At 31.4% G+C, this 26,248-nt stretch overlaps 1 protein-coding gene across 31 annotated transcripts in view; it reads right to left on the reverse strand.

Annotated features, from left to right (window-relative positions):
- Window positions 1-4,450: 4,450 nt before the first annotated feature.
- The window catches only part of LOC127728081 (maltase-glucoamylase-like), a 48,915-nt gene continuing 27,117 nt past the window's right edge, over window positions 4,451-26,248 (reverse strand). For all 31 annotated transcript variants that reach the window (XM_052235288.1, XM_052235405.1, XM_052235452.1 and 28 more), the window contains 12 exons: window positions 25,970-26,019; window positions 25,119-25,280; window positions 24,827-24,888; window positions 24,233-24,530; window positions 23,307-23,461; window positions 22,212-22,386; window positions 21,437-21,533; window positions 18,470-18,582; window positions 13,521-13,646; window positions 12,133-12,264; window positions 11,656-11,793; window positions 4,451-10,104 (listed from right to left, as the gene is read on the reverse strand). In XM_052235288.1, coding sequence (XP_052091248.1) covers window positions 5,878-10,104; window positions 11,656-11,793; window positions 12,133-12,264; window positions 13,521-13,646; window positions 18,470-18,582; window positions 21,437-21,533; window positions 22,212-22,386; window positions 23,307-23,461; window positions 24,233-24,530; window positions 24,827-24,888; window positions 25,119-25,280; window positions 25,970-26,019 — 5,735 coding nt within the window. In that variant the 3' untranslated portion in view covers window positions 4,451-5,877. The remainder of the gene's footprint in view (window positions 10,105-11,655; window positions 11,794-12,132; window positions 12,265-13,520; window positions 13,647-18,469; window positions 18,583-21,436; window positions 21,534-22,211; window positions 22,387-23,306; window positions 23,462-24,232; window positions 24,531-24,826; window positions 24,889-25,118; window positions 25,281-25,969; window positions 26,020-26,248) is intronic.

Genomic DNA, 26,248 nt, shown 5'->3' on the forward strand with positions numbered 1-26,248 from the left:
AAGTTCCTGCTGTTTGTGGCCGACTTAAAGATGAGGTTGTCGTCTGCGCTCTACTGGCAATTGATGATATTGACCGCGCACTTGGAAATCTGTCGCCTGAATCTCTCCTCAGATTATTTGTTGGGGTACTCGTAAGAATTCGTCCAACTAAACTCGTTCTTTTGATTAAATCCTGCAACTGTTTGTTTTGCCATTTTGTTTTTGGTGGCGGCGGAATAAATTGTATTTCCGATGGATACTGCTCCTCTACAGTTATTATAATTTTTGGTCCTATATTGGACATGGTTAGTCCACAATCAATGCTGCACTGGTTAGATATTCATGTTTTTTGCTTCAAAGAGCATTCAATGTTCCAAAAGAAAATCTTGTCCTTACACAGTATTCTTTTGCTATTTTGTGAAACAGAAAACAGTGATGTGTCGTCTTTTGACAAAATAGAACCTTTAAAGCATCCAATTAGCAAAGTTTTGAACCCATTTAACCGCAAAGCAATAATCCATATGTAAATATCAATATTTATATCAAATGTACACAATTTACATATTTAAAATTATGATTCAATACCAGTTATTGTTTCAGATAAAAAGCTATGTCATGATTTTAAATCATTGTCTTTTTAAATACATCTGATATCGGATAACGCTTCGACTTAAAACAGTGTCGGGTTGCTGATAAGACACAACTTGTAGCTGCTTCAGAAATATCTTTTGTACTGCATTAATAGCATATCAGTCGGTAATCTCAAAAGTCGTCTGTTATCCGTTCGGTCCACCTCGTTGTTAATCGATGCGGCACGCACCATCTGGGTTACGCACGATCACACCTCAAGACAAAACTAAAGAGAACATTTATTTAAACTAAAATTTAAATGCCGTTTTGAATACAAGTATCAATGCGAGATTTATCCATTTATTGAGGGAAGATTATACGAAGTGCTGATTACTTCACAAGCTGCAAAAATATGAAACAATTTGACAAATTCAAATCAGTCCAGGTTTAAACTTCTTTTGAATTAACTTGAAGCGCTTATAAAAGTTCATTGAGATTTATTTTATTCGAATTCATGTGAATTATGGACATTTTCACCGAAGTTAATTAAAACTAAAATAAACTGATGTCTAGGTTTTAATCCTGTAATTCCACGTTAAATAATAAGCTTCATTGTGACAATTAAAAGTCTTAATCTTATTTGAAAAGGCATAAGTTCAAATTTTCAAATGACACCACTGCACAAACATGTACAATTGTTCCATTTTCAACAAAACACTTATGTCATGCAGAACTGATCACTTTTGTCGCCATTAAAATCAAATACAGCATAGTTCATCCTTATATACAATAAACAAGAGGCTGTCAAGAGCCTATGTCGCTCACCTAGGTATTATTAGAGACGTATATATATATAATGCAATTATATGTCTCTGGTATTATATGTGCATCTTCAACAATAAACACCCTCCAAAATTGTTGACTAGAATATAATTCATACAAAAATCTCTTTTTTGTTGATCTTGTATTGCTGATAATATTTTCTGTTCACCACAGTTCCTCTCTATCTTCTTTAGTGTTTGCCCAAAACACATTAAGGGCAATATCTCCTTAAAGAGTCAAAGAACGAATTGATGATTTCGGTAATGTTTGACCTACTTGCAGATTTTGTCTTGGTGATCATTTTTGCTCTTTTTTAAAGTTTCCATCTACATCTATCTATTATAGCTTTAAATGAATTTATATGATCATCTAGAAATACTGTGAGTCGACTGCTCAAATAGCATCCCCCCCCCCTAAAACAGAAAAGAAAGACATGCCCATTAAACGAATAAAGTTCCACAACTCCGCAATGTAATATCAGAAATTTATATAAAAAGGAAGCGTATTTCAATACATATAAACAAGTCACAAAAGTTTCATGAAAACTGCTCAAAGACTTTTGAGTTCTAGTCTGAACCTGGAAAATCACCCATTTTTTTATGAATAAAATCCAACGGCTCGAAAACGTAAAATCATAATTTTTTTAAAATCGAAAGGGAGTTTATGTCAATAGATATAAACAATTCACTAAAGTTTCATGAAAATTGGTGAAAGCCTTGTTGGCTTATTGTCCACAGTCACGGTTGAGGACGGACGGACGGACAAAGAACGGTATACCATAATGCATCCCGTATTTAAAGACGGACGTATAGCAATAAGAAGTATCGGCAAACAGTAAGTAGATGAAAGATCTGAAAAGTCTTCACACGTTACAATTCATCACTGTCAATGTACTGACCAAATATTCTCAATTGTATCGTAGATAATGTGACGGCAATAATTGCTGGACCGTCACGGGATGGACAGACAACGTGAATCGGAGGTATTCGGTACAGGATTCGGTGTATAATAAACTTTTATAAAAAAGAATAGACTATTGAGACAATTGTTTCGGGCAAATTTTATAGGTATTTAAAACTGTTCACTAAATGGATGTCGTCCCTTAACTAGGGAATAATGATTTCATGTTTATTTACCAGCTTAGTAGCTAAGTTAAACTAAAAAAAAGCAGATTGGTACATGTAACAAACATTTCCGTGTTATATTACAAATAGACAATGATCCAAAACAGACTGATCAACTCAGCCAAATATTAACGGTATGTAAAAAAAAATCCAGGACCAGATCAAACACGAAACAAAATAAGTCTGAAATATGCAGGTTTAGAGTTTCCTTCTTAGCCTTAACTTTTCTACACTTGAAGCAATTTAGAGCTAGATATTTAGTGTATAAACACTAAGTCTTGTCTATTGTTGACAAGCACAAGATGATATCAAGATGTATGAATATACATATTTAAAATGAAATGTATCCTTTTATTTGTATGTTTTAATAGGTCAAAATTAAAGTAAGTGGCAAATTACATACCTTCAAATGAGGATCTCTATCCTAACTTTAGCCTATTTTATTCAATATTTTAAAGAATTTGGGGTTTTTTTGGTATTCTTTTCAATATTTTCATGATTTGGTTTTTGGTATTCTTTCAATATTTTTACGATAGTCTTTTTTGTATTCTATTCATTTTTTTTGAAATTTCCTTTTTTGAAATAAATCTCCACATAACTATGCTTCTGGCAATACTTGATCAGAACATGACAATTTTGTTTACAAAATGTAATTTCTGATTTGAAGAAGATATAAATTCATTTCAAGACCTTCAAATAAAAGGCAAGGTAATCCAGAAAAATTCTAATCTATCATTTGTAGGCAGAAATACCCATGACAAAACAGATTTTTTTATTCAAATGGTCTTAATATATCACGAAGTTATTAAATTGTTAGATGTTGCTATTGACTTAATCTTTGTACACTTATTTCAAATTTTTGTCATAAGGCTGCAAGGAAATAAAACATTTTGAAGATAATTGGATAAACATTTAAACAGATTTAGTAAATTTACCATACATTATTCCTTAATTGTGCAAAAATTTAGTTGTTGTCCTCACACCTGGTATATAAGTGGTAAAAATAACACAGACATTTAAACAAAATACTTCAAGAGCCTGAATTGCTCACCTTGCAAAAATATGCCAATTTGATATTCTATTTAAATCTTTTTCACTATAATTTTTTTCTTTCTTTCAGAAACAAGTTACTTATCTAATATACAGGGCCATTTTTTTTATTCTTCAGTTTAGTTGTTTACTTAAAATCACAAATGCATTTATTTTTCATAAAATCTGTGACTTGATGTTTCAGTCATATTGGCCTTTTTGTAGACCTTGCTTGTATTGATAAGCATTTTTTGCTGCTCACAGTTTCTATCTATAATAGTTTTCAAGATATTTAGGGTGGGGAAAATTAAGTCAAAAAGTTAGGAAGGTAAGCCAGAACAAAACTAATATATAATCTGACCATGTTAAAACACTGTTGTACCAATCACTTCAATATCCATAATGATGCCTAAAATAAGCAGAAAAGTGGTGCAATTTATATTTCGATTGACTTTAAAAAGGTCAAAAGTAAGTTAAGTAGATCATAGATAATACACAATCTAAAAATTTCATTATACATGTACAAAACATTAAGTCATATATCTGCAACAAGGGGTGCCAACAAAAGAATTTTGGATAACTGTGTGAAACTAAAGGAATATAATATTTTGTTTTAAAAATTGCAATACAACATACTGTACAACAGACAGAAGGACACTTCCGTTCATAATGGTCCTTTCATCTAGAACTTGCAGTCATAAAATTTTGAGTAGGATAGAATGCAAACAATCAAAATGCTGGATTTGATGTTTTCAAGCACAAATGTTGTACACTGAGTATTAAGTAAAATGTTATGACTGTAAGCCAAGGTAGGGCTAGGTTAACAAAAAAGTACAATTTACTCAGATGTACTCTTGTATGTTTCAAACAAATCAACTAAAATGTAATTGTTACTTTTTTTGTTTAGATATATAAGTTACACTGAGTATCATTCTGATTACAAAGTTTAATTAGAAAATATAAACAAAAATAAATTGTTCATCATATGCTGATTAACTTCATCTGATTCACACAAATAAACAGGATCAAACAGGCAGATTAAATTATAAAAAACACATCTTCATACAAGAAAGAAAAAAGATGAAACATATATAACAATTTAAACATATTCATGAAGATGTAAAGGATTTAATGTTAAAACAACTAATATGAATACACTTTAGCGAAATCAAAAATTTACCTTAAGAAGTTAAAATAGTATTTATAGCCACCAAAGTACTAAATCATTCAGTAGAAAGGACTTTCATGGAAATGATGATATTTCATTACTCTTATGCATTTGAGATTAATTAATTTTTCATTTGATATCTTTTGAATGTCTCCTAACCATCCATCAATTTTGTTTCAGTCAAAGGAATACTGTACATGAATTTAATACACTCACAAAACTTAATTCTCAAAATTTGGAACTGTTGTGTATGATATGCACATCAACAGATGAAAATATAAATTTTATTACAATCCAAAAAGTATTGAAGAATTTATGTTTGTAAAAAAATATTGATGTTTGGACGAATTGAAAAATTTAGGACTTCCACCTGATAGATGTCAAATCTTAATTAAAAAAAAACTGATATATATAACAATGATTAAAATTTATGATACATCTGGAAAAGAAAATATATACAGATATGAAAAAAAAAATGTTACAATCAAATAATTGAAAATCAAAATCACCTTAATGTTCAATTATGAAAGTTTTCAGATTCATGTTATCATAAACATATTTCATATCTTTCTATGCCTCCAATAATCAGCAAGTACCAATTTGATTGTTAATTCTTTGGGATTTTGAAGACAACTATTAAGGTCCATTTTTTTTTATTCAACTTCCCCAGTTAAAAAACCATTTCAAAAGGAGTGAATGTGGAATCATATCTTTAGCCAAAAACACTAGTCCATCTAAAGTAAGTCTTATCATGCTAATATTCATTTAAATTACAGATCTAGAAAAAAGAGAAAATCCCCCCGCCCCCCGAAAAAAAAAAGGAAAAATAAAATCTCATTGGATCTCCTTGTTTTTATGTTAACAACATAAATATAAAAAAAAATTATTGATTTTACTTGCTTGTCATCCATTGACAAAAAAGGATAAAAATTAACACACCTCTGCTTAAAAAAAGTAAAAATTGTATGGCCTTGTCTGAAATCTATCAGTTCCATTTTCTATTTAAGACAGTACAATGTATAAACCTTTTAAACAAAATATATACAGGTATGCATGAGTTTTTTTATGAGAACTAGAGGATTTCCATTTTAAGAGAAAGTTGACAGCTTTTTAATTTGCAAATGATATGTTTCTCAGAGTGTGAGTCAATGATAATGATATAAAAGCTAATATGAAGATAAAAATTTAACTCCACTTAATGGTAAAGTCAGATTGTAGAGGTAAATTTAACATTGTAATGTTAAGAAGTTTGTATTTTTCTCTGTAGAAAAGTTTTAGTGCACCTAATCCATGATCAATTTGACTATAATCTACATCATTTATCAATAAAGTAGTTGGTTTTTTCTCCAGGCCGTAAACAACAACATGATCAAAGGACAGCTCATCAATAGCACTTGTACCATTGTGTTTAACATTGAATGAAAGTATTTTATTTATTACCGCTGCATCAGATGTGAAGTATTCACCGTTTTCATATGCATCTATAGATTCCCCATCATCCCAATACTGCTTGCCTGCAGCAGTCCCATTTTCGTCTAATGCCACAAGCAGTCCCATTCCTTGCTTCCTGCTAAATACAGTTGTGTTTGCCGGAGTCTGAGTATGGATTATGGAACCTCCTCTGATAAATATTGGAATGATGTGCTTTGGTGCAAAGATAACATGTTTCATTTTAACTGGAGTAATTTCCTTACCATTGTAATAGTCATACCATCGACTCTCTGGGAAGTACACCTCAACATGTACTTGTTTAGGTCTAAGAACAGGAGCAAACATTAGAGAAGTTCCCCACATAAATTGTGTGTCAATATCCCATGTAAGTTTGTCAGATGGGAAGTTGTGAACTAACGACCTGATTACAGTGCCACCTTGTGAATGTGCTTCAAAGAATAAATGGTACAAATAAGGGAGTAGATAATATCTTATTTCCAAAACTCTTCTTGAGGAGGCAGCAACAGTCTTGCCAAAATATGCTGGATCTTGAGGTTTTGTACCAATAGTATTGTGATTTCTGGAAAATGTATAAAATGCTCCGAGTTGCATCCATCTCTGACATAATTCTGCATTTGAATCTCCAAAAAAGCCACAAATATCTGCTCCAATGTAGGGAATGCCAAACAAATTGAATTCCATGATTCCTATAATGGAGTAATGAAGGTCTGGCCATTCACTGTTGTTATCTCCTAACCAGTGACCAGTATATTTACCACTGGACGGGTAGGTAGAACGACTTATCACCATACCTCTTGTTTTACCACCTAAAGCGTAACGCAGCCCATCTAGTGTTGGTTTCGTCTGACTCCACCCATATAAGCTATGAACATTGTAATGAAGATACTTGCCATCATTTTGAAGGGCTACCATGCATAATGTCTTATCAGATAATCTTGCTCCATAGATCCCTCTTGGTTTGTAAGGAGGATCATCTACCTTAGATTCAGGACATTTCAAACTCCAGTAAGGTTTAGAACTTTCTGGCCAGTTGAAAGGTCGCTCTTCATTTGTACCAAAATTAGCTGGTTCATTCATATCAATCCATAATCCATCAAATGATATATTTTTATGATGGCTGATAATTAGTTCTTTCCAATATTCATGAGTTCTATTATTGAGAAAATCTGGGAAAACAACTTTACCTTTAGGCCAAACATAACCTAACATATTGGTATTGCTGTATTCACTAAAATCTGGATGTGTATTGTCTGGCCATTTTATAAATACATCATATTGTAGACCTTTTTCATAAGGTTCATATCCCGTATTGTTTGTAATCAGTGCTGGATCCAGAATAATGATAATATGCATTCCTCTACTTTGTAAATCTTTAACATAATCTGGAAGACCACCGAAATTGACAGAGTCTATTGTGAAATCTTTCCTTTCATCCATATGATCGATGTCAGCATACTGAACATCAAATGGAATACCTGCATCAATTGTTCTCTCTGTGGCCTCTTTCAAAGTTTCAAGATTATTGTAGCCATATTTACAAAGTTGGAAACCTAGTGCCCAGTATGGAGGCATGTATGGCTTCCCAATTAGAACTGATGTATACTCCCTGATAACATCCTCAGGAGTTGGACCAAAAAACAAATAGAAGTCCAGAATTCCACCAGTAGTTCGATAGGCCAGAGTAGGATGTGGCTGTAATACTATTTCCATGGCATTACTGTTCAACAACAAAACACCATGTGCATTCCCATCATCTTCTACACACATATAAAATGGATGTACTCCATATAAATTGGCATCATCACCCCAATTTACTCCATTATCTCTTGAAAACATTGGCCATCTCTCATAGTCAAAATTATGACGGAACTTTTTATGACGATTTTCCCCAAATCCATAAACATTCTTCGAAGGTAGTTTGGTAACAAACTGTAGAAATTGATCTGCAAATGTTAACCCCCCTACAGATGTATCCCAGATCACAGCTCCATTACTCTTTCTTGTTACATTAAAGGAAAATATACCATGAACATCATTACCATAATGTACATGGTAATCTGTTCCCTCTCTATCAGGTGGTAGAATTTTGTTAAAGTTTACTGGAACCTCATATCTATCATCTGAAGGATCTATAATCTTTACTTGCAGAAGTCTATGTGAATGCTGGGTTATTACCATTTGAATTACTTCAATATCATCCTGAAACATTTGAGATTTATTTTGCCACTTTAAATCAATTTTTGTTCTTGTACCATTACTTGTTTTGGAGGTTTCTGTGTAGCCATATATAGAGGTATTGATGTAGCATTGTGGAACAGAAGGAGACTCCTCTATAGGAGCCCAGATACACCCACGCCTTTTACATTCTATGGTGTTAATATCAATCAATGACCGGTTTTTATCAATGTCAGGAAAACAATCTATTCTCAAAGCCACATCCTCCTCTGGATTCTTTTCATTTTTCCATTGTACATAAAAACTGTTATGCATTGGTAGCTTTAAGTTCGTTATTCGAACTATATGAGATTCCTTAGTATAATTAACCAACTGCTGGGGATGCTCTTTACCATTCACATAAATATATACTTTTTCCCAATCCTTAAAGATGCCAAGAATTTCTATATCATCTATAACTACATCATGAGTTCCAGTTGTTTTATTTTGAAAAACGTCCATATTCAACATGTTATTTCTACATGCAAAAACACCATAAAAATAGTTCCCATTTTCATAATTATCTTTTCCTTCTCCATCATCCCAGTAAAAATTTCCTGAGGCATATGTATAGTACTGATCACTTGTTAGAGCTACTTTCAACGTTATAGGATTTTTACGACTATAGTGTGTATTATTAGCTGGTTCCTGTAAGGGTAGAACAAATCCTCCTCTAATGTGCAAAGGAATAGGAGAATCTGGCTCTACATCCATTTCATAATAATTGGAATCAGTATAATTTACTTCTATACCTGTGTACCAATCATACCAAGTCTGACGCGGCAGGTAGTACCTCAAATTTGTCTGTCCTTCTCTTAAGATTGGTGATATCATCAATGCTGGTCCCCACATAAACTGCTCATCAATATCGAAAGTCTCTTTATCTTCAAATTCATTATGCAATGGGCGAATAACCGTTGATCCAAAGTTAGAAAATCCTGTATGTGCAGCATAGAATAGTGTATGTAGATAAGGCAGTAGCCAGTATCTTGTTTCTATAGCTTGTCTAGCAGCTCTAGCTACATCTTCTCCTAGAGCTCCTGGATCTTGCTCTATATTACCTAATCCATTATGATTCCTACTGAATGTGTAGAATGCCCCAAGCTGCATCCACCTTTTACAAAGTTCAGGTGTTGTGTTTCCAAAAAATCCACATATATCTGCTCCAATGTAAGGTATTCCAAACATGTTGAATTCTAATATCCCTATAATGGATAACTTCATGTCTCGCCATACTGCAGAATTATCACCAAGCCAATGTCCTGAATATTTACCACTTCCTGGGAATGTTGAACGTGAGATAACTATTCCTTGTTTTCCTGTAGCTGCTTGAAGAGCATCTAGTGTTGGTGGTGTCTGACTCCATCCATATAAATTATGCACATCATAATGACGAAACCTGGCTTTTTCACCTTGGGTAGCTACCATACATATTGTCTTATCAGATATACGATTTTTGAAATTAGTTTTACGATCATCATATAAATAAGCTACCATAGTTCTGTATGGTGGATCCTCATATTTGTCTCCTTTATTACATTTCAGGCTCCAATATGGCTTATCCTCAACTGGCCAGTTCCAGATTCTGTCTTTATTGGTGTCAAAGTTAGCAGGTTCATTCATATCTATCCATAGGCCATCAAAACTAAGTGTGTTATTGTGATGTTTAACAATCAACTGTTTCCAAACATCCTTAGTCACATTTTTGAAGAAATCAGGAAATACTACCTTGCCTTTAGGCCATACCTGTAAAAGAAAGAAAAAATATTGCTTAACAACCATAAACTGCTATTTAATTTCAATTCCAGATGACCATTTTAGACTCCTGATAAAGCCTAAAAAGAAATAGATGTCTTTTGTTTTTCTTTGTGTCGTTAGGTTGCTGATATGTACTCCACATCTCTGTTTATTGATAAAACTATAGGAGTTTTGCTCATAGCAAACCAATGCTATCATGAACCTTCTCATGAGACAATTCATGGCCACAACTCCAAAGCTGTTTGGGCAATTATAGACAAACATCGAAACTTAATTAACTTGTGTTTCATTGTAGGAAGTAATGTTGCATCCTTATAAGGCCTTACTCCAAAGATATCATCCAGAAACCATTCTTTCTTTTTCTGAGACAAATTGAAGGGCATCATTCTAGAACAATTTTTGGGCTACAGTGAAAATTAAACTGACCAGCAAATCATGATAGGAATGAATGCAACAAACTAATAAGGTAATAAATATCCAAAAGCATACATATATTAACATCAGGAAACTGTTTGTTTCAGATTAACAGGAGGACATAGAGTTAATAGTACTGTGAAAGTACTTTTATTCATGGGTATCAATTTTCGTAGTTTGAGCATACGTTGCATGTTTGTGGGTTCTTATATTTATGGATTTTAGTTTTCTGAAAAAAATCGATTGAAGAATTTGAGGCCATTAGAAATGAAGATTCTTGAAAATAATCATATATTGTTCTATAATGATTTGTTCATTTTCACTTACTTGTTTGTCTTTCATTACTGAGAACATTAATCTAATTTTTAATAAAATAATTACGTTCGGAAATAAGCTGATTCATCAATGCTTACAATTTGTCTTGATTGAAGGAAATTGCAAAGTAAACACATGTAATTAGAAGTGATGACACTAATTAAACATAAACATGTCACTTAAAGAAAATGGTTACTTAAAAATTAAAAATATGCTACAAATGTACTTTGAATTGTAGAATTAATTTTTATGAAATAAAAAAGCAAGCCCAATATGAAATTATTTTTATTTTTCTTATGAGAATTATGAGGACACTTCATCATCCAAATCTTCATTGGAAGTCTGACTTTCATCGATCAAAACTAATTTCATGAGAATTAAAAGGCTAAAAGTCGTACCGTTTAGGTTTTTTAAAAGATTTATAAATGGGTAAAATCCTGAAGTTGTATATATAAATCTTAGTGCTTTTACTGATATTCAATGTATTCTCTAGATTATATGGTCTGTATCCATGTATTCAAATCACATTGGGATCTTTCCATGTCTTGATTTTGACAACAGTTGTTATATTTCACTGGACACTTAAAGTTGTGGATAAAGCCATCAACGAAAACCAGGAAAATCAGTACCCCACGAATAAAAGTACTTTCACAGTATGATATTTTATCAATGAATCTTTTCAAAATGAAGTTAGGCAGGTGATTGTAGTAAACCAAGTGCTTTCAGAGAAGACAAAATATTTAAAGTGATTGCAATATTTTGAATGAATCTATCTAAATTTCATTAATAAACATATCGTCATCAACTCACATATCCTAGTATTGCTCCTTTTTCATTTGAACTGTTAGCTGGAATGTTATAGTTTTCTGGCCATTTTATATTAGCATCATTCTGATTCATAAGATCATAAGGCTCATATCCAGTTTCATTGGTGATCAGTGCTGGATCCTGAAAATACAGCAAAAACATGTATTACTGTCAATTATTTGCTTATAATTAAAAGCTAAATACATATCTAAGAGTATATGAAAAGGTTTATTCTGTGGTTAACGCATCACTGTCACATTATACCACACAACTCCATTAGGAATAGGTAAAACATAGTATTTTAACAAATCTATATAACGTTAAATGAATACAATATCTGACTAAACAAACTTTAAAACATTTCTGAAGTGCCTCTAGACCCCACCCATACAATACAAACAAACATTTCTGGAACAGATTGTAACATTTGCAATTTTTGAAAATTAAATGAGAAAAAGAACAAATCATATTATTTTTTACCAAAATAGTAATAGTTCTCATTCCAGCAGCTTGTAAACTTTTGAAGTAGTTATTCAGGCCAATGAAATTTACGTCATCAACAGTGAAATCTTTCCTTTCGTCCATATGATCAATGTCAGCATACTGTATGTCCTAGAAATTGACAAAAATTAAATATTTCATATTTATAAATGATAAGAATTTCAGTACATTGTACTTAGATGTGTCAGGAAAAGTACACATGCTTATAACTGATAAATGAAAGAGAGACTCTGAAGTTCCATGAAAAGATAGTCATCTGGAAAAATTAGTGAACTCAATCTATGTCTGAAACTACCTCCATAACCAAACATTGGACTTTATTTGATAATTGGTTGAAAGACGGAAGTTTTCTGCATAGTGTCAAACATTTCCAACACATTTATACTTACTTTAACAATTCTGAAATTTTGCAAGAATTTCAATCCGATTGAAAGCTAAAATTTTGTGACCTAGTGCCAAAACAAAATTAAAATTAAATGTGACCTGTATGCTATGTGTCCTAACATTGTGCCAAAATGTAAAAAGATTTTGTCAAACAATACTTTCATGCTAAAAAAAAACCAAACAAAAATCTAACTAAAAAGTAACAGTAAATGTCAAAATTATTAAGATGGAAAGCCACCTGTATTTAATGGTCAATGACATTTTGTTCAAATTTCAAAAGATTTAGTCAGATGGTATCATCAGATCATATGTTTTTTCGTACGTCATATGAATTCGTACTATGCATGCTTTTACAATGGAAATTGTGGCGTCACAATACATTCTAAATAGCACAAAAACCAATAATAATACGAGGATACATGTACTTATAATCGAGAAATTAAAAACATATAATTACAAATTAACTAAGGGGAATAACTCTTGAAGGGTATATGTCAAAACCATCAAAATAAAATTTGACCTGTATTTTATGATCTATTACACTGTGTTAAAATTTCAAAATATTTGGTCAAATGGTACTTTTATTATGATCTTGAAACCAAACTTGTGAGGGATAGGGATGCATCACTATATATCGTCTTTTTAGAGGCATGGGTATAAAAAAGTAAAAGTAATTTAATACATAACTTAGTGGTTGTCATTTGTTGTTGTATATCATATTTGTTTTTCAATTGTTGTTTTGAACATCAATCAGGCAGTTAGTCTTTATTTTTGTTTGAATTGATTTTTTTTTTGGTCATGTGAGGGCCTTGTTGATGACCACAGTGACCTATAGTTGCTAACTTTTACATCAATTGGTCTCTGGTGAAAAGTTGTCTCATTGGTCATCTTACCACATCTACTTATCTTTATATAAATATTCTGTTGTGGAAAAATGTGTAGCCTGATTTTAGGTCCTGAATACAAGCAGTTGAAATACTTACCAGGGGTATTTTAGCAGCAATTGTCCTATCTACAGCAGTTTTCAAGTTAGTTATGTTGTTATAACCATAGCGACACAACTGAAATCCCAAACTCCAGTAAGGTGGCATATATGGACGGCCAATTGCCTAAAAAAATTGTATGTAGTACATAAACATATTTGGATAACAAAGAACTATTAAAGGGAAACTCCGCAAAAAAATGAAAAATTGATATTTTGTTCTTTAAGCATAAAAAACCACATGTTCATAAATAAAAAACTTTTATTCTCTATGTAAAGAGATCAAAATCGATTTTTGAAATTCACTATCAGTTCTCGACATATCGCCATCTTGTCGGCATGTTCGATCTAAAAAGTCACGTGATATCTATAAACCACAAAGAACAAAAAGAATCGGGGATTTACCGACCGTGCGTTAAAAACTCCCATCATCAATTGGGGATTACCGTAGACGGTTATTCAGTGTCAAAATGTCTTGCCAAGCGTACGGTTGTTCTGTCGGACAAGGTTATGACAAAAGTCTACATAGTTTTCCCAATCCCACAAAAAAAGACAGAATTGTATCAGACATGGTTGTACAACCTTAAACTAACAGCAAATAGTTGCATCTATAGCAAGCACAAGTTGGTGTGTGAAGACCATTTTGAACAATATTGTGACGAGGGAGATTCGATGGTAATTATCCTTTTTTAATAACAAAATAACCTAGCAGTTCTGATAGCTATAGTTATCAAATCCTCATATGATAAGATCTCGTTGAATAAAAAAAATATAGATTTGATGAGGAAGAACAGTTTCAATTATAAGAAAGACAAATGCAGTGTTCTTGTAACAATCACTGATTTACAGAAGATTCATTAGTATGCCTCTTTTATATAAAGTCAGAGACATATATACACATGGAGACATATATACACATGTGTATATATGTCTGTGATAAAATGCATTGATTTGTATAAAGAATAGTTCCGTATTTAGACAAGATAATTTTTCAATTAATAAAGTTATACGATATAAAATAACATTTTTTTATTATGATATTTAACGGCTATTGACAAGGAGCAATGTTAGGAAGAGGTTTTAGCTGGGACATAATATGTTGATATAGTATAATATTCCCAGGTTTAATATAGATATGTAAATATCGAAATATCGGACATCTCAATTTTTTTTATTAAAAGTGTTTTTTTTTTAACTTATCTTTAAATTATATCAAATTGATACGGAATCAATTCGGAACGGTCAATTATAAAGACACTTAGTTTTTTAGTTAAATGTGTGTGACTATCTGGTATGTTCGGTGAAAAATTTATAGTTTTTTTTTTCTTTTTAAATTTTATTTACGTTATCTTATTATATATATATATTTTGGCTTCCTCCCGATAATAGGTATGTCTAATGTCCCTATCTTTATAAGGATTAGGACGACAAGGAAAAGGGAGCGGAGTTAGAGTGGCATAGTGAAAAAAAATAACCAAATAGAGAACAATATAGAGAACGATCGACGAAAAGCGAAATAGTTATTGTAAAGGAGCGGAGATAAAGAGAGGCATAATGAAAAAAATGTTTGCTTGACAAAGTTATTGCTCGCTTTGATATTTTTAGTTATACAAAATCACACATCGTGTTCCTAATTGGTATTCACGTGCACTAACTTGATGCTGGGAACAGTATATTAATATATATGTTCCTGCTTGATGTGTTAAGTTTCTGCATAGCATGGTTAAATTAATTAGTATCCCATTTGTTATATCGTAGTGTCACGGTCTTACTGTGTTAAATTTATTTAGTTTGTTAATGATTGTGTAAATAAGAACAAATCTGTATAAAAACTTCTTTACATTTTAGTGATTGCTTATAGGCGTTTGATTATTGTTACATTTAAGATATATATATATATACATTTAGAACCTTTCATACATCTTAAAGTAAAAGATGTGTGTCAGAGTTAAACGACACAAGAACCCTGTAATACTAGTACGAGAGTATAGCATGTAAAAATTCCTACTCATAATGGTTGTATTGGAAATCCTTTCATACAGATTGACAACTCATGGTCCGACATGCATGTAATATTTTCCACATGACGCTCATAGTTCTTTCTACCAGCATCATCTTATTCATTAAATATTGCTGTAAACATCGATGGTCCACAACCATACAAAATGGGAGTAATATACCTTCAGATCTTCTCCGTGGTATACACTTGTGAAATATATAGACGAAATTCGGTATTGAAGTGAATCTACATCTCACAAACACAATTTTTGAATTACGATTTTGAGTGAACACCCACCAAACCAATACAAACGTACGGCAAGATATAACCATGCAGGCATTTAGTTTTCGTCAGACACAAGATAAATAATGACTCTCATAAACGTGTATATGCATGCAGTTTCAAATATCAAGAACAAGCGGTCGATGTCTATGGATCTTTGTTAAGTCCGTTTACTAACTGTTCAGAGTCAGACATGTCAATAGTTCATTCTTGGAACGGCCTTCATATACCCCATCCGACGATGGGAACTCTTTCTGATAGTGTTGACAAAATAAGCTTGTTTATCTGTACAAGTGGTTGCATGGCCTCTCCTGCCCCAACAAACAAATACGCTACTAGTCTGCTATCTCTGGAGCTCATCCTCAATGGCGCTTATACGTCAGGAAACTTACAAGTATACTAGTAAAGATTGTTTCAAGAACAACGAGATTGGGACGAACTGTTCTAAAATCGTCAATATCAGTAATATACAATACTAAGAGATGCCCATTTAATTACAACAACTGTATTACTAATTTGGATTAATGACGGCTATCCTAAAAAAAATCCTCAAACCAATTAATGTATTAGCTTAGATTTATAATGTATGTATATTCATTAATGAAATAAACGATAATTGGTATTCTTTTCACAAATAATTTGTCTAAGTGATTGTCAAATGAATTTAACTATGTAAGAATGAAATGTTAATAAGAAAATTAAAAAAAATCATGCATGTTGTACTGTTGTATTTTTTTCAATTAAAAACTTTAAAATTGCGATAGTTTTACGATTGTTAGCATTTATACATCGCCAGATTTAAATACAAGTTAAAGAATTCCGGTAAAGTAAATTAAACAGATGTGCAATGATTATTAATTGGGAAATGTAACATTTAATTTTTAAGATTAAAAGTTCTATTCTTTTAACTTCATATCTTAACTTTATGCTAATTGCATAGAACGTAACCGAAAATTGTTCCATTTTAATATTGTAACACTTCCGGAATTAAAAAGTTGAATGTTAATTTTCAATTAATTTATACAATTTAATTATTGTTTCTCTATTGTCATCGGGTATTTCATCTGGGTATATTAAACACGCTATACTCTTTCTGTTAATCCATTCAAAATGACAATATTCACACCTGTGTACGCCTGAGGCTAAATTGCTGCAAAGTAAAGTTCAAACGAATTCTCCTCAAATCGAGAAATAAACAATGACTTTACAAAATTATATACACACTCTGTTCACAAATATTTTGCATTGAAATGGTTATCAAAGTTATAACGGTAAATAAAACTTAAAATATTTTCAGTTCAATATCAGTAAAAATGTTCTATAGATATTTTATGAAAAAATCTCATTAATTTTTTGAAATTAATTCGAAAATAATTATATTTAAAGATAACTTCATATAGGAAGTTTTATTCAATCAATACAAAACGGTACACACATATTCATTTTCTTTCATTCTTATATTGTGGTTATTAACTACGACCAACGGTCATCTGTGCGCTTTTAATTACGTAAAATTCTGATAAGCAATTAAGACTTTAACAGGTTTTATTTTTTCCCATGATTCAACAATTCGGGTTAAAACGTCACAACCCAGTGACGTAGGTCAACCAAAAAAGTTACAAATACTTGATTTTCTCCGTTATTAGAAAGAATATAAATTTAAAACTTTGTGAATGTGTTTTTTATGTTAAGATGAATATATTTAGATGATAAGTAAAAAATCGCGGAGTTTCCCTTTAAGTATCAACGCCTAGTTTTGATACTGGACCAGGCTAAATTATCATTCATTGTAATAAACTTCATTTAGCCTATAGCTAAATAAAGTATGAAACTGTTTCAACTTTTATAGAAATTTTATGACTTAAATATCAAGTAAAACTTCATAATAATTTATGCCAAAAAAATGATTTTGTAATTTTAATTTTATAAATTACAAGTCTCTAGATGAATATAAGAATTAATTATAATCTGTACAATAAAAGGTCTACATTTTCCCAGTGTTAGTGATAGAATAAGATGAGCACTTTGAAAATTCACAAAATTAAACAAGGGTTACAATGCAAGGTAATGAGAATTCCCATTTGATAAAATAACAGGTCATAATAATTTATTTCACCCCTAAATTTACTGAAATTGTTATTTATATACCAACAAGAATATGTGTCTGTAGGACATCGTACCCATACAACACCATCACATTTCCATGTTTAAGTGAGCCACACATACTGTATCTAAACCTTAATTTTGCATTTATTTTTTAAAAAATCACATAATATGAAAATTTGTACTATGGTTCAAATTAAATTGACCACAAAATCATGATAATATTTAACCAAGACAAATTTTTAACTTGATCAGTGAAATTTGAAAATTTGGCTGAAAACCTTAATTTGGCCTACATTTTAAAAAGTTCACATCAGAATTGTGATGTATTTTAAGTACTTCAAGTAGACGTGACACTAATTTGGAGGTCAACTACCTTAAACCAAAACTTTACCCTGATACAGGATGGACTAACAGACCTTTTAAAGTAGGCTGGGTATAAAAAGAAGTAACTGAATTATTGAACATTCTTGGTTATTTTGTATTGTTGGGTTGCTGTCTTGTTGACATTTACCTATTTCTCACTTCTATTCCTTTCTGTCAGAGTCTATTAAATACAGACATACCGTTGTGTAGTCATAAACCACTCCTTCAGGTACAAGTCCTATGAACAGATAGAAGTCCAATACTCCACCAATAGTTCTGTATATCAACATTGGGAGGGGTGTAAATGAATATTCTACAATATGAACAATACATCAGGATTTTTTATAATTCAACTCATAACTAACGTCTGCACATGTGTAACCAATTATAGAAGTTAAATCTTTGAAACATGTAAATTACTATGTTGCATTCTGTATGATGTAGTGTATACTAACATCTACTCTTCTCTTGCCATTGGAAGCTGTTTGGTTGTGTTGGATGAATAAATACATGTCAGTTGGCTTCTGTACAGTTGTGTGTGATGAACAAATACATAGCCATAAAATATTTGGAACATTAAAATGCTCTTTTGTAACCCACTCTAGGTTGTGGTGGGAAATTGCTTTCACCTTGACTGTTTGTTCATCCAACAAATATTTCTGTCACACTTTTGCAGGTACTACGTAACAGAATGACTTCATATGTAGTCAGCAGCTGGTTGACAGTGATAAATTGTAACACAGTTCGGATCTGTCAGACACCTACTCCTTGTTTACCTATACTTTGAATTTTGGAATATGTTGAATAAACCTAAAAATTTTCATCACACCTTTTATCCAGTAATACTGTATAGAATGACTTCATATTTAGTCAGCAGCTTTGCAGCAATGTGTTGTAAGGTGTGAGCAGACATGTTAGACAACCACTTCCTACTTTAAATTAAGATTAGGGTATGCTTAGCACAAAAACACATGCACCCTGGTTTGAACAGAAATGACTGTCATACAAGTATTAGGTGTGGCACATTTGATAACATTGTTCAACTCACAACATTCATTCCAAATTACCTGTACCTTGTCAGGTCTTATACAGTCAACCACCAATTTTTCCCATGAGGATCATTTAAAGAGAATTTTCATAACACAAATATGGACTTCTATTTTATTATAGAAAAAACCTTGAAGTTAAGTAATTTTTTTATTCCCTATACAATGTCCAGCAATTATACATATTCATAACGTTGTGGTTATATTCAATGATATATTTAATGTATAATTTTTAACTGTTGTTGTCATGGTTTAATTATGCAAATTAATTTAAGATGATCTTAGATTAAATCAATATGCAACTTTTTCGTTACTGAAGACTTGCACATAATTATTTACACTATTGTCCAAAGGGTTTTCCCTGCACATCTGTTTTAACTGTGGTAAGATAGGTCAAAACAATGGAGAAATTATGATAATAAGGCCACTTTTTTTGGCCTTTGAATTTGAAATCAATAAGTATTATAAATTTACCAAATTACATTTTCTCAGGCATTAGCCTGACAGTATTCTACAGTTTTGAATTTTGCCTGACATATTTGCAATAATTCAAACTTCTTGAATTTAGTGCAAAAACTGTCCAAAGTTTGTGTGTTAAATTGTAACTTTTTGTCAAATATGTCTAATTTGACATGTTTATGATATCATAGTGACATCATAAGTGACCTTTTTGCACTAAAGTGTCAAGATTATATTAACCTCTTTATTTATCAAAATAATTCACATAATTTTGAAAGTCTTAATATTACAATTAATTTTAAGGGCCAAATAATGGCTTTTATCATTACCTCCTCCTTCACATATCATGTTAAAACTCTTATATATAAGTTATATATATACAAGTCTGAATTGAAAACAATGTTCAAACCTATGATTGCGTTGGATAAAAACCACAATTTTTATACGTGTGCATGTAAAACAAATTTCTTGGTAGGGGGGTCTAAATACAGCACAAACAACATTTTCCAAAAGACCAAAAGAGTGAAAAAGTATATTTTAACAAAACGCATTTGACTAACAGGTCGAACAACTGATGTTCTTAAACTCTGCTGACTGCCATTGGCGATTGCCAAATAAATTGATCACCAGATTTAACAAGATAGATCTTAATATTAATCTAATACCAAACAGAAAACAATTAACTTGCGGAAAGATGGTATTCCACAAACTTAAGGTGCAAAAATTTGTACACCATATCCGGATTTCGACAATTAATGTCTCTTCAGTGATGTTAGGGATCGAAACGGTATTTGGAAGGCCATATAATTTACCTCAATTTAGGATAGATTCTTGAATTTTAAAGAGTCGAAATAGAATGAACGGATCATATAAACCCTAAGGAAAATTCAATACAAGCCCAAACGAAAAAATCTAAACAACTCTAAATTAAAAACAACATTCAAACCTATGATTGCGTTGGATAAAAACCACAATTTTTATACGTGTGCATGTAAAACAAATTTCTTGGTAGAGGGGTCTAAATACAGCACAAACAACATTTTCCAAAAGACCAAAAGAGTGAAAAAGTATATTTTAGCAAAACGCATTTGATTAACAGGTCGAACAACTGATGTTCTTAAACCCTGCTGACTGCCATTGGCGATTGCCAAATAAATTGATCACCAGATTTAACGAGATAGATCTTAATATTAATCTAATACCAAACAGAAAACAATTAACTTGCGGAAAGATGGTATTCCACAAACTTAAGGTGCAAAAACTTGTACACCATATCCGGATTTCGACAATTAATGTCTCTTCAGTGATGTTAGGGATCGAAACGGTATTTGGAAGGCCATATAATTTACCTCAATTTAGGATAGACTCTTGAATTTTAAAGAGTCGAAATAGGATGAACGGATCATATAAACCCTAAGGAAAATTCAATACAAGCGCAAACGAAAAAATCTAAACAACTCTAAATTGAAAACAACGTTCAAACCTATGATTTCGTAACTTGGATAAAAACCGCAATTTTTATACGTGTGCATGTAAAACAAATTTCTTGGTAGAGGGGTCTAAATACAGCACAAACAACATTTTCCAAAAGACCAAAAGAGTGAAAAAGTATATTTTAACAAAACGCATTTGACTAACAGGTATATATATATTGTAACATACCTTGTGAGTTACTGTTAACTATCATTATACCATATGCAGTCCCTTCATCATCATAATAAGTATAAAATGGATGTACTCCATAGTGGTTCTGGAAATTCTGGGTAATAAATATACAAATTAAACAAATGATATATTATATTCTTGTATCATAGTTCTTCTAAATCATTGTATTCTAGAAATATGTGTCCCAAGAACTGTTAATAATTTGCCCCTTTTAATCCTCCGATAACAAACTCCATTAAACTCTCAAGGATTAAATAAAACTATATGCTACAATTGTTACACTGCACACAACCCTATCAATTAGTCATTGAATAAGCCAAAATGTGATTATGAATGAGTGCATTTTCGTTGACTATTTAGTTATATCTAAAGAAATCTCAACTGATACTGTGAAAAATTATTTTCCTGGTTTTGATGAAACATCATTGTTTCATGGATCTATAAATTTGTGGCTTACTTGCAGACTTTGCATGCAAGATGTCATGGAATAATATGCATTTCTTTGGTTATCAAAATTTGTGATTTTGACTATAATAAATCCATGTAATTTACAACTTTGTTCATTCCACTGATTGAACCAAAATTATAAAGTTTCTTTACCAAAACTATTTAACCCATTCTTTAGAAACTTTACAAATTCTGAAAACATTGTTTAAAGTCTTAAGAAACCTTGAAAAATTTTGGGGACAAACCTATTCAAAAAAAGGCCTCACACTTGTCTCAATGATTTGGCATAAAACCAAAGTTATACATAACATTTAACATATTTTACCTGATCACCTGTTGGTTGATCTCTGGCAAACATTGGCCATGTTTTCCAGTTTAAATCATGCCTTAAAGACCCATGCACATTTTCTCCAAATCCATAGACCCTATCTGATGGTAGCTTGGTTGCTATTTGTAGGAACTGGTCCTCAAATATCAAACCTCCAACTGTTGTGTCATATCTATATATAGATACATCACTAAGTTTAAAGTAATCAATAATGAAAACAATGATCATAAATAAATTTGATTTCAAATATTTCCAAATCTTCAATGGTCTGTTGCATGATTGGGCCAGCAGTCTTTTGACATTTTGATTGGCCCAAAATGAAAATGTCATTTATGAGGACGAAAATTAACTAATAATATAATACTCATATGTTCTGTTTACCTTTTTTTGCAGTGATTTCAAAATATATTTATAGATTTTTTTCAGCTGCTATTTAGTTTTCTTTCTATTCCTCTTAAAATGCTTACAAAATGTTTTAATTTTTTCTCAACCTGTAGATTGGAAACATGCTTTAAATCTAAGATACATATTAGTTGTTATTGGCTTTGAACTAGCTTTCAGTAACTGTGAGTACTCTCAGAAATTTGTCTTTTATGTTTTTGTTAGTTATTTTTGTGCTTTGTGTCGATCTGATGAGTCCTTTTCAACTGACTTTATTGTTTGTTCTGATGTTGTGCTGTTACACCACTGTCCCAGATTTGGGAAGGGTTGGAGAGCCCACAAATATGTTAAACGACCGAATGGTTTACACTTGTCTTTTCAGGGCCTTTTATATCTTGCTATGTGGTATGGGTTTTCTCATTGTTGAGGTGGTACAGTGACCTATAGTTGGTAGCCTTCTATGCCATTTGGTCTCTGGTGGAGAGTTGTCCAATTGTCAATCATACCACAAGCTACATTTTGGCAAAGTACTTTATACCCCCATACTACCTAATTAGGTAAAAAAAAAATCTTTCTAAAAGATAGAAAAACTTGAAGCTGATGAATTGTTCTATACAAAAAGGAGAAAAAAGAAATATGGAATTTTCTTGGAAATCATCAGAATTAACCAACCAAGTGATGCCAGAAGATCTACTATTTTTTTAACCTTACATGACTTTTTTTGGAGGCATATCAATTCTTAGCACCTGGAAATGGAATGGATCATCACTGACAACTTTCAGTTCATACCATGGATGCATAGTTCTGTCATTGGATACATCAAGTTTGATAGGTACTTCATAACGTTCATTTTCTGCATCAAATAGCTAAAAGGGGAAAATTTAATCATCATTGTAAATTCAAGTTAAGGTTCAAGTATGATATATGTCATTCATCAGTTCAAGACATCAAATATTAAAACAAAACAATTTAATGAGCAGAGAATTTCTACTGCACAATATTTATGTGTTTGTAATACAGTTTCCAGGGACAAATGTACATGTTTTACAAAATGAGTTTTTGATTTGTTGAATGCCCACAGTACATACAAAGCTGTGGCTGATAATGGAAAGTATGCATAAAATCCCGCCATATTCTTTATGTGCCTAACCCAAGTCAGGAGTCTGTAGTTCAGTGGTTGTTGTTGGTTCATGTCTGTCATATTTGTTTTTAATTTGTAAATTTTTTTGTTATAAATAAGGCCGTTTTCTCAATTGAATTGTTTCATTTTTTCAGGTCAGAACCTTTTATAACTGACTATACGGTATGGGTTTTTCTCATTGTTGAAGGCCATATGGTTGCCTAGATTGCTTATGATCCACTTAATTTGAACTTCGGTGGATAGGTGTCTCATTGGTAATCATACCACATCTCCTTATTTTATATCTATATGACTGCATAAATATTGACAATTTTTGTCCAAATATTTTTGGACAACAGAGCTAACTATGATTCCAAAGTTTTAATACTTATAAATGCAATCACACTATTATTTAAGCAATTAATTAAAGAATGGTGAACATAAATTTTGCTCCCTGTGTCTTCAAACAATTTCTTTTAAATAAAACAGAACTCATCTAAGATACAATAAAACCTACCTTAAATCTCAAAACATTATTTTCTCTCATCTCCACTCTAAAAATAGCATTCCTGATGGGATTTCCAAAGGGGGATAATCCTTTCCATGTCAAGTTGTAATCCATTCCTAATTCTGTTTCATATGATCCTGCCAGTTTGTACCCCATGTTACTTGGAAAGTAACAATCTGGACTCAATGAGTTTGTGGGATCATAAATGCAATGGCGACTTTCACATTTCTCCTTGGTTACTAGATCAACATTGCCAAGACGTTCAGGGTAGCAGTCAATTCTTGTATTTTCCTCCTCTGTACTATCTCTAAAATCACAATTAAACTTGAATTAGTTTTCTTTAAAGAGGTTTGCCCAAATAATACAAATTTTAATTATTTGGTTCAGATTTCAGAAGAAAAACAGCAATTATTTGATTTTTTTATTTCTACCTTGAAAATCCTTTTCCCTGAAATTCTTGAATGATCTTCACTGAAACTATTCCTTTAAGTTAAAGGGAAACAATTATTTTCTCCAATCTTTTAATTCAAAAATGCATCATTATTTCTAAGAGTATATTATACAGGGAACTTGAGGGAAGAACTATTTAATGTTTACACATACCTTGTCCAAGAAATACTAAACCAATCTTTCAACTTTCTGTTTAAACCTGTTACTGTCAACACCTGAAACATGTTGAAATCTTTTGAAACAAGTACTTTTTCCTGTAAATTGAATCTTAAAAACAGTCTAATGTGTAATAAATCGTAAAATAAAAAGTCATTCATGCAACACAATTTTTCATCATTTTCCAAATATTACATCTTTTCACTTTTTTTTTTAAATATAAATGATAATTAGTCAGAGTAAAGTAAGTTAAATTACTAAAAGTTGACCTTCATTTAACATTAGTTACCTTTTTATGACTATCATATGTAAACATATTGATTGGTTTCAAACTGTCAAGATCTGTAACCATGGAAACATTTGTCTGCACACCATAGACCTTGATGCTATCAACAATCAAATTTTCTACTTCATTATCTGAACCACTCAACTTTTCAGACCACACTTTATTCTGCAGACAGAAAAATAATAAAAACATCTATTGTTATGAATTGTCAGCAAGCTGCTTTCTTATTCCGTTAAATGCCAAATAAGGGTTTCATTGAGGTTCAAATCTTCACTAAAAAAAAAACCAACAAAATACTAGAACTGTGAATGAACTCACAAAAGGATATTCCATTATTCTATTACTGTGGATTAATCATAGAATACCATTTTTTGTGGATTTCGTGGGTATATGTGAACCACAAATTTAAATGTTCAACAAAGTATAAATTTTCTATAGGCTTGTATGCAGACTTTGGCAAAACCACAAAATCCAATATCCACTTAATTAACAAATTTTCCTCAATCCACAAAAAAATGGTATCCACAAAAATAAACGAATCCACAGTATCCTGTTTCCTGATTTTCTAGTTAAAATCAAAATTTATTTAAATGTATATTTCAAAGGATGTTCATGGATATCATACAATGACAGATTTAAAAAAAAAATCTAAATATTGCTAATGACACAAACTTCTCAGTCATTTATTAGATTTCTTATCTTTGGTTTGAAGGTGTTGATTCCTTAAAATTTGCTGTTGAATTTTGCTATCATCTGTTGTAAATTAAAAACATTTTTATGAAGATTTGCAAATACTGCCAAAATTTATTTCTGAAAGTAACTTTTGACTGTTATGTTATGGTGCCAATACTTACTCCTACTGCTTTAAATCTTGCCAAGTAATACTTTCCATTTTCATAGGTCTCTGAAAATAAATGATTATATTTAATTTTATTCAAATATTTGTTGTAGAATCAACTATGCACAAATTCAGTAGACAAATATTGCACAATGCTGCCAAACAGTACAGTTGCATCATACTATCAAAACAGTATTTTGAAACTTATTACAAAAATAAGTCACTGATTTAGACATGCAATATGGGATATGGATAAAGCAGATTTGAACTTTGCCAACATGTCATTCATATTGTG

The sequence above is a fragment of the Mytilus californianus genome, unplaced genomic scaffold, assembly GCF_021869535.1.
Source record: "Mytilus californianus isolate M0D057914Y unplaced genomic scaffold, xbMytCali1.0.p SCAF_1, whole genome shotgun sequence".
NCBI classification, from domain to species: Eukaryota; Metazoa; Mollusca; class Bivalvia; order Mytilida; family Mytilidae; genus Mytilus; species Mytilus californianus.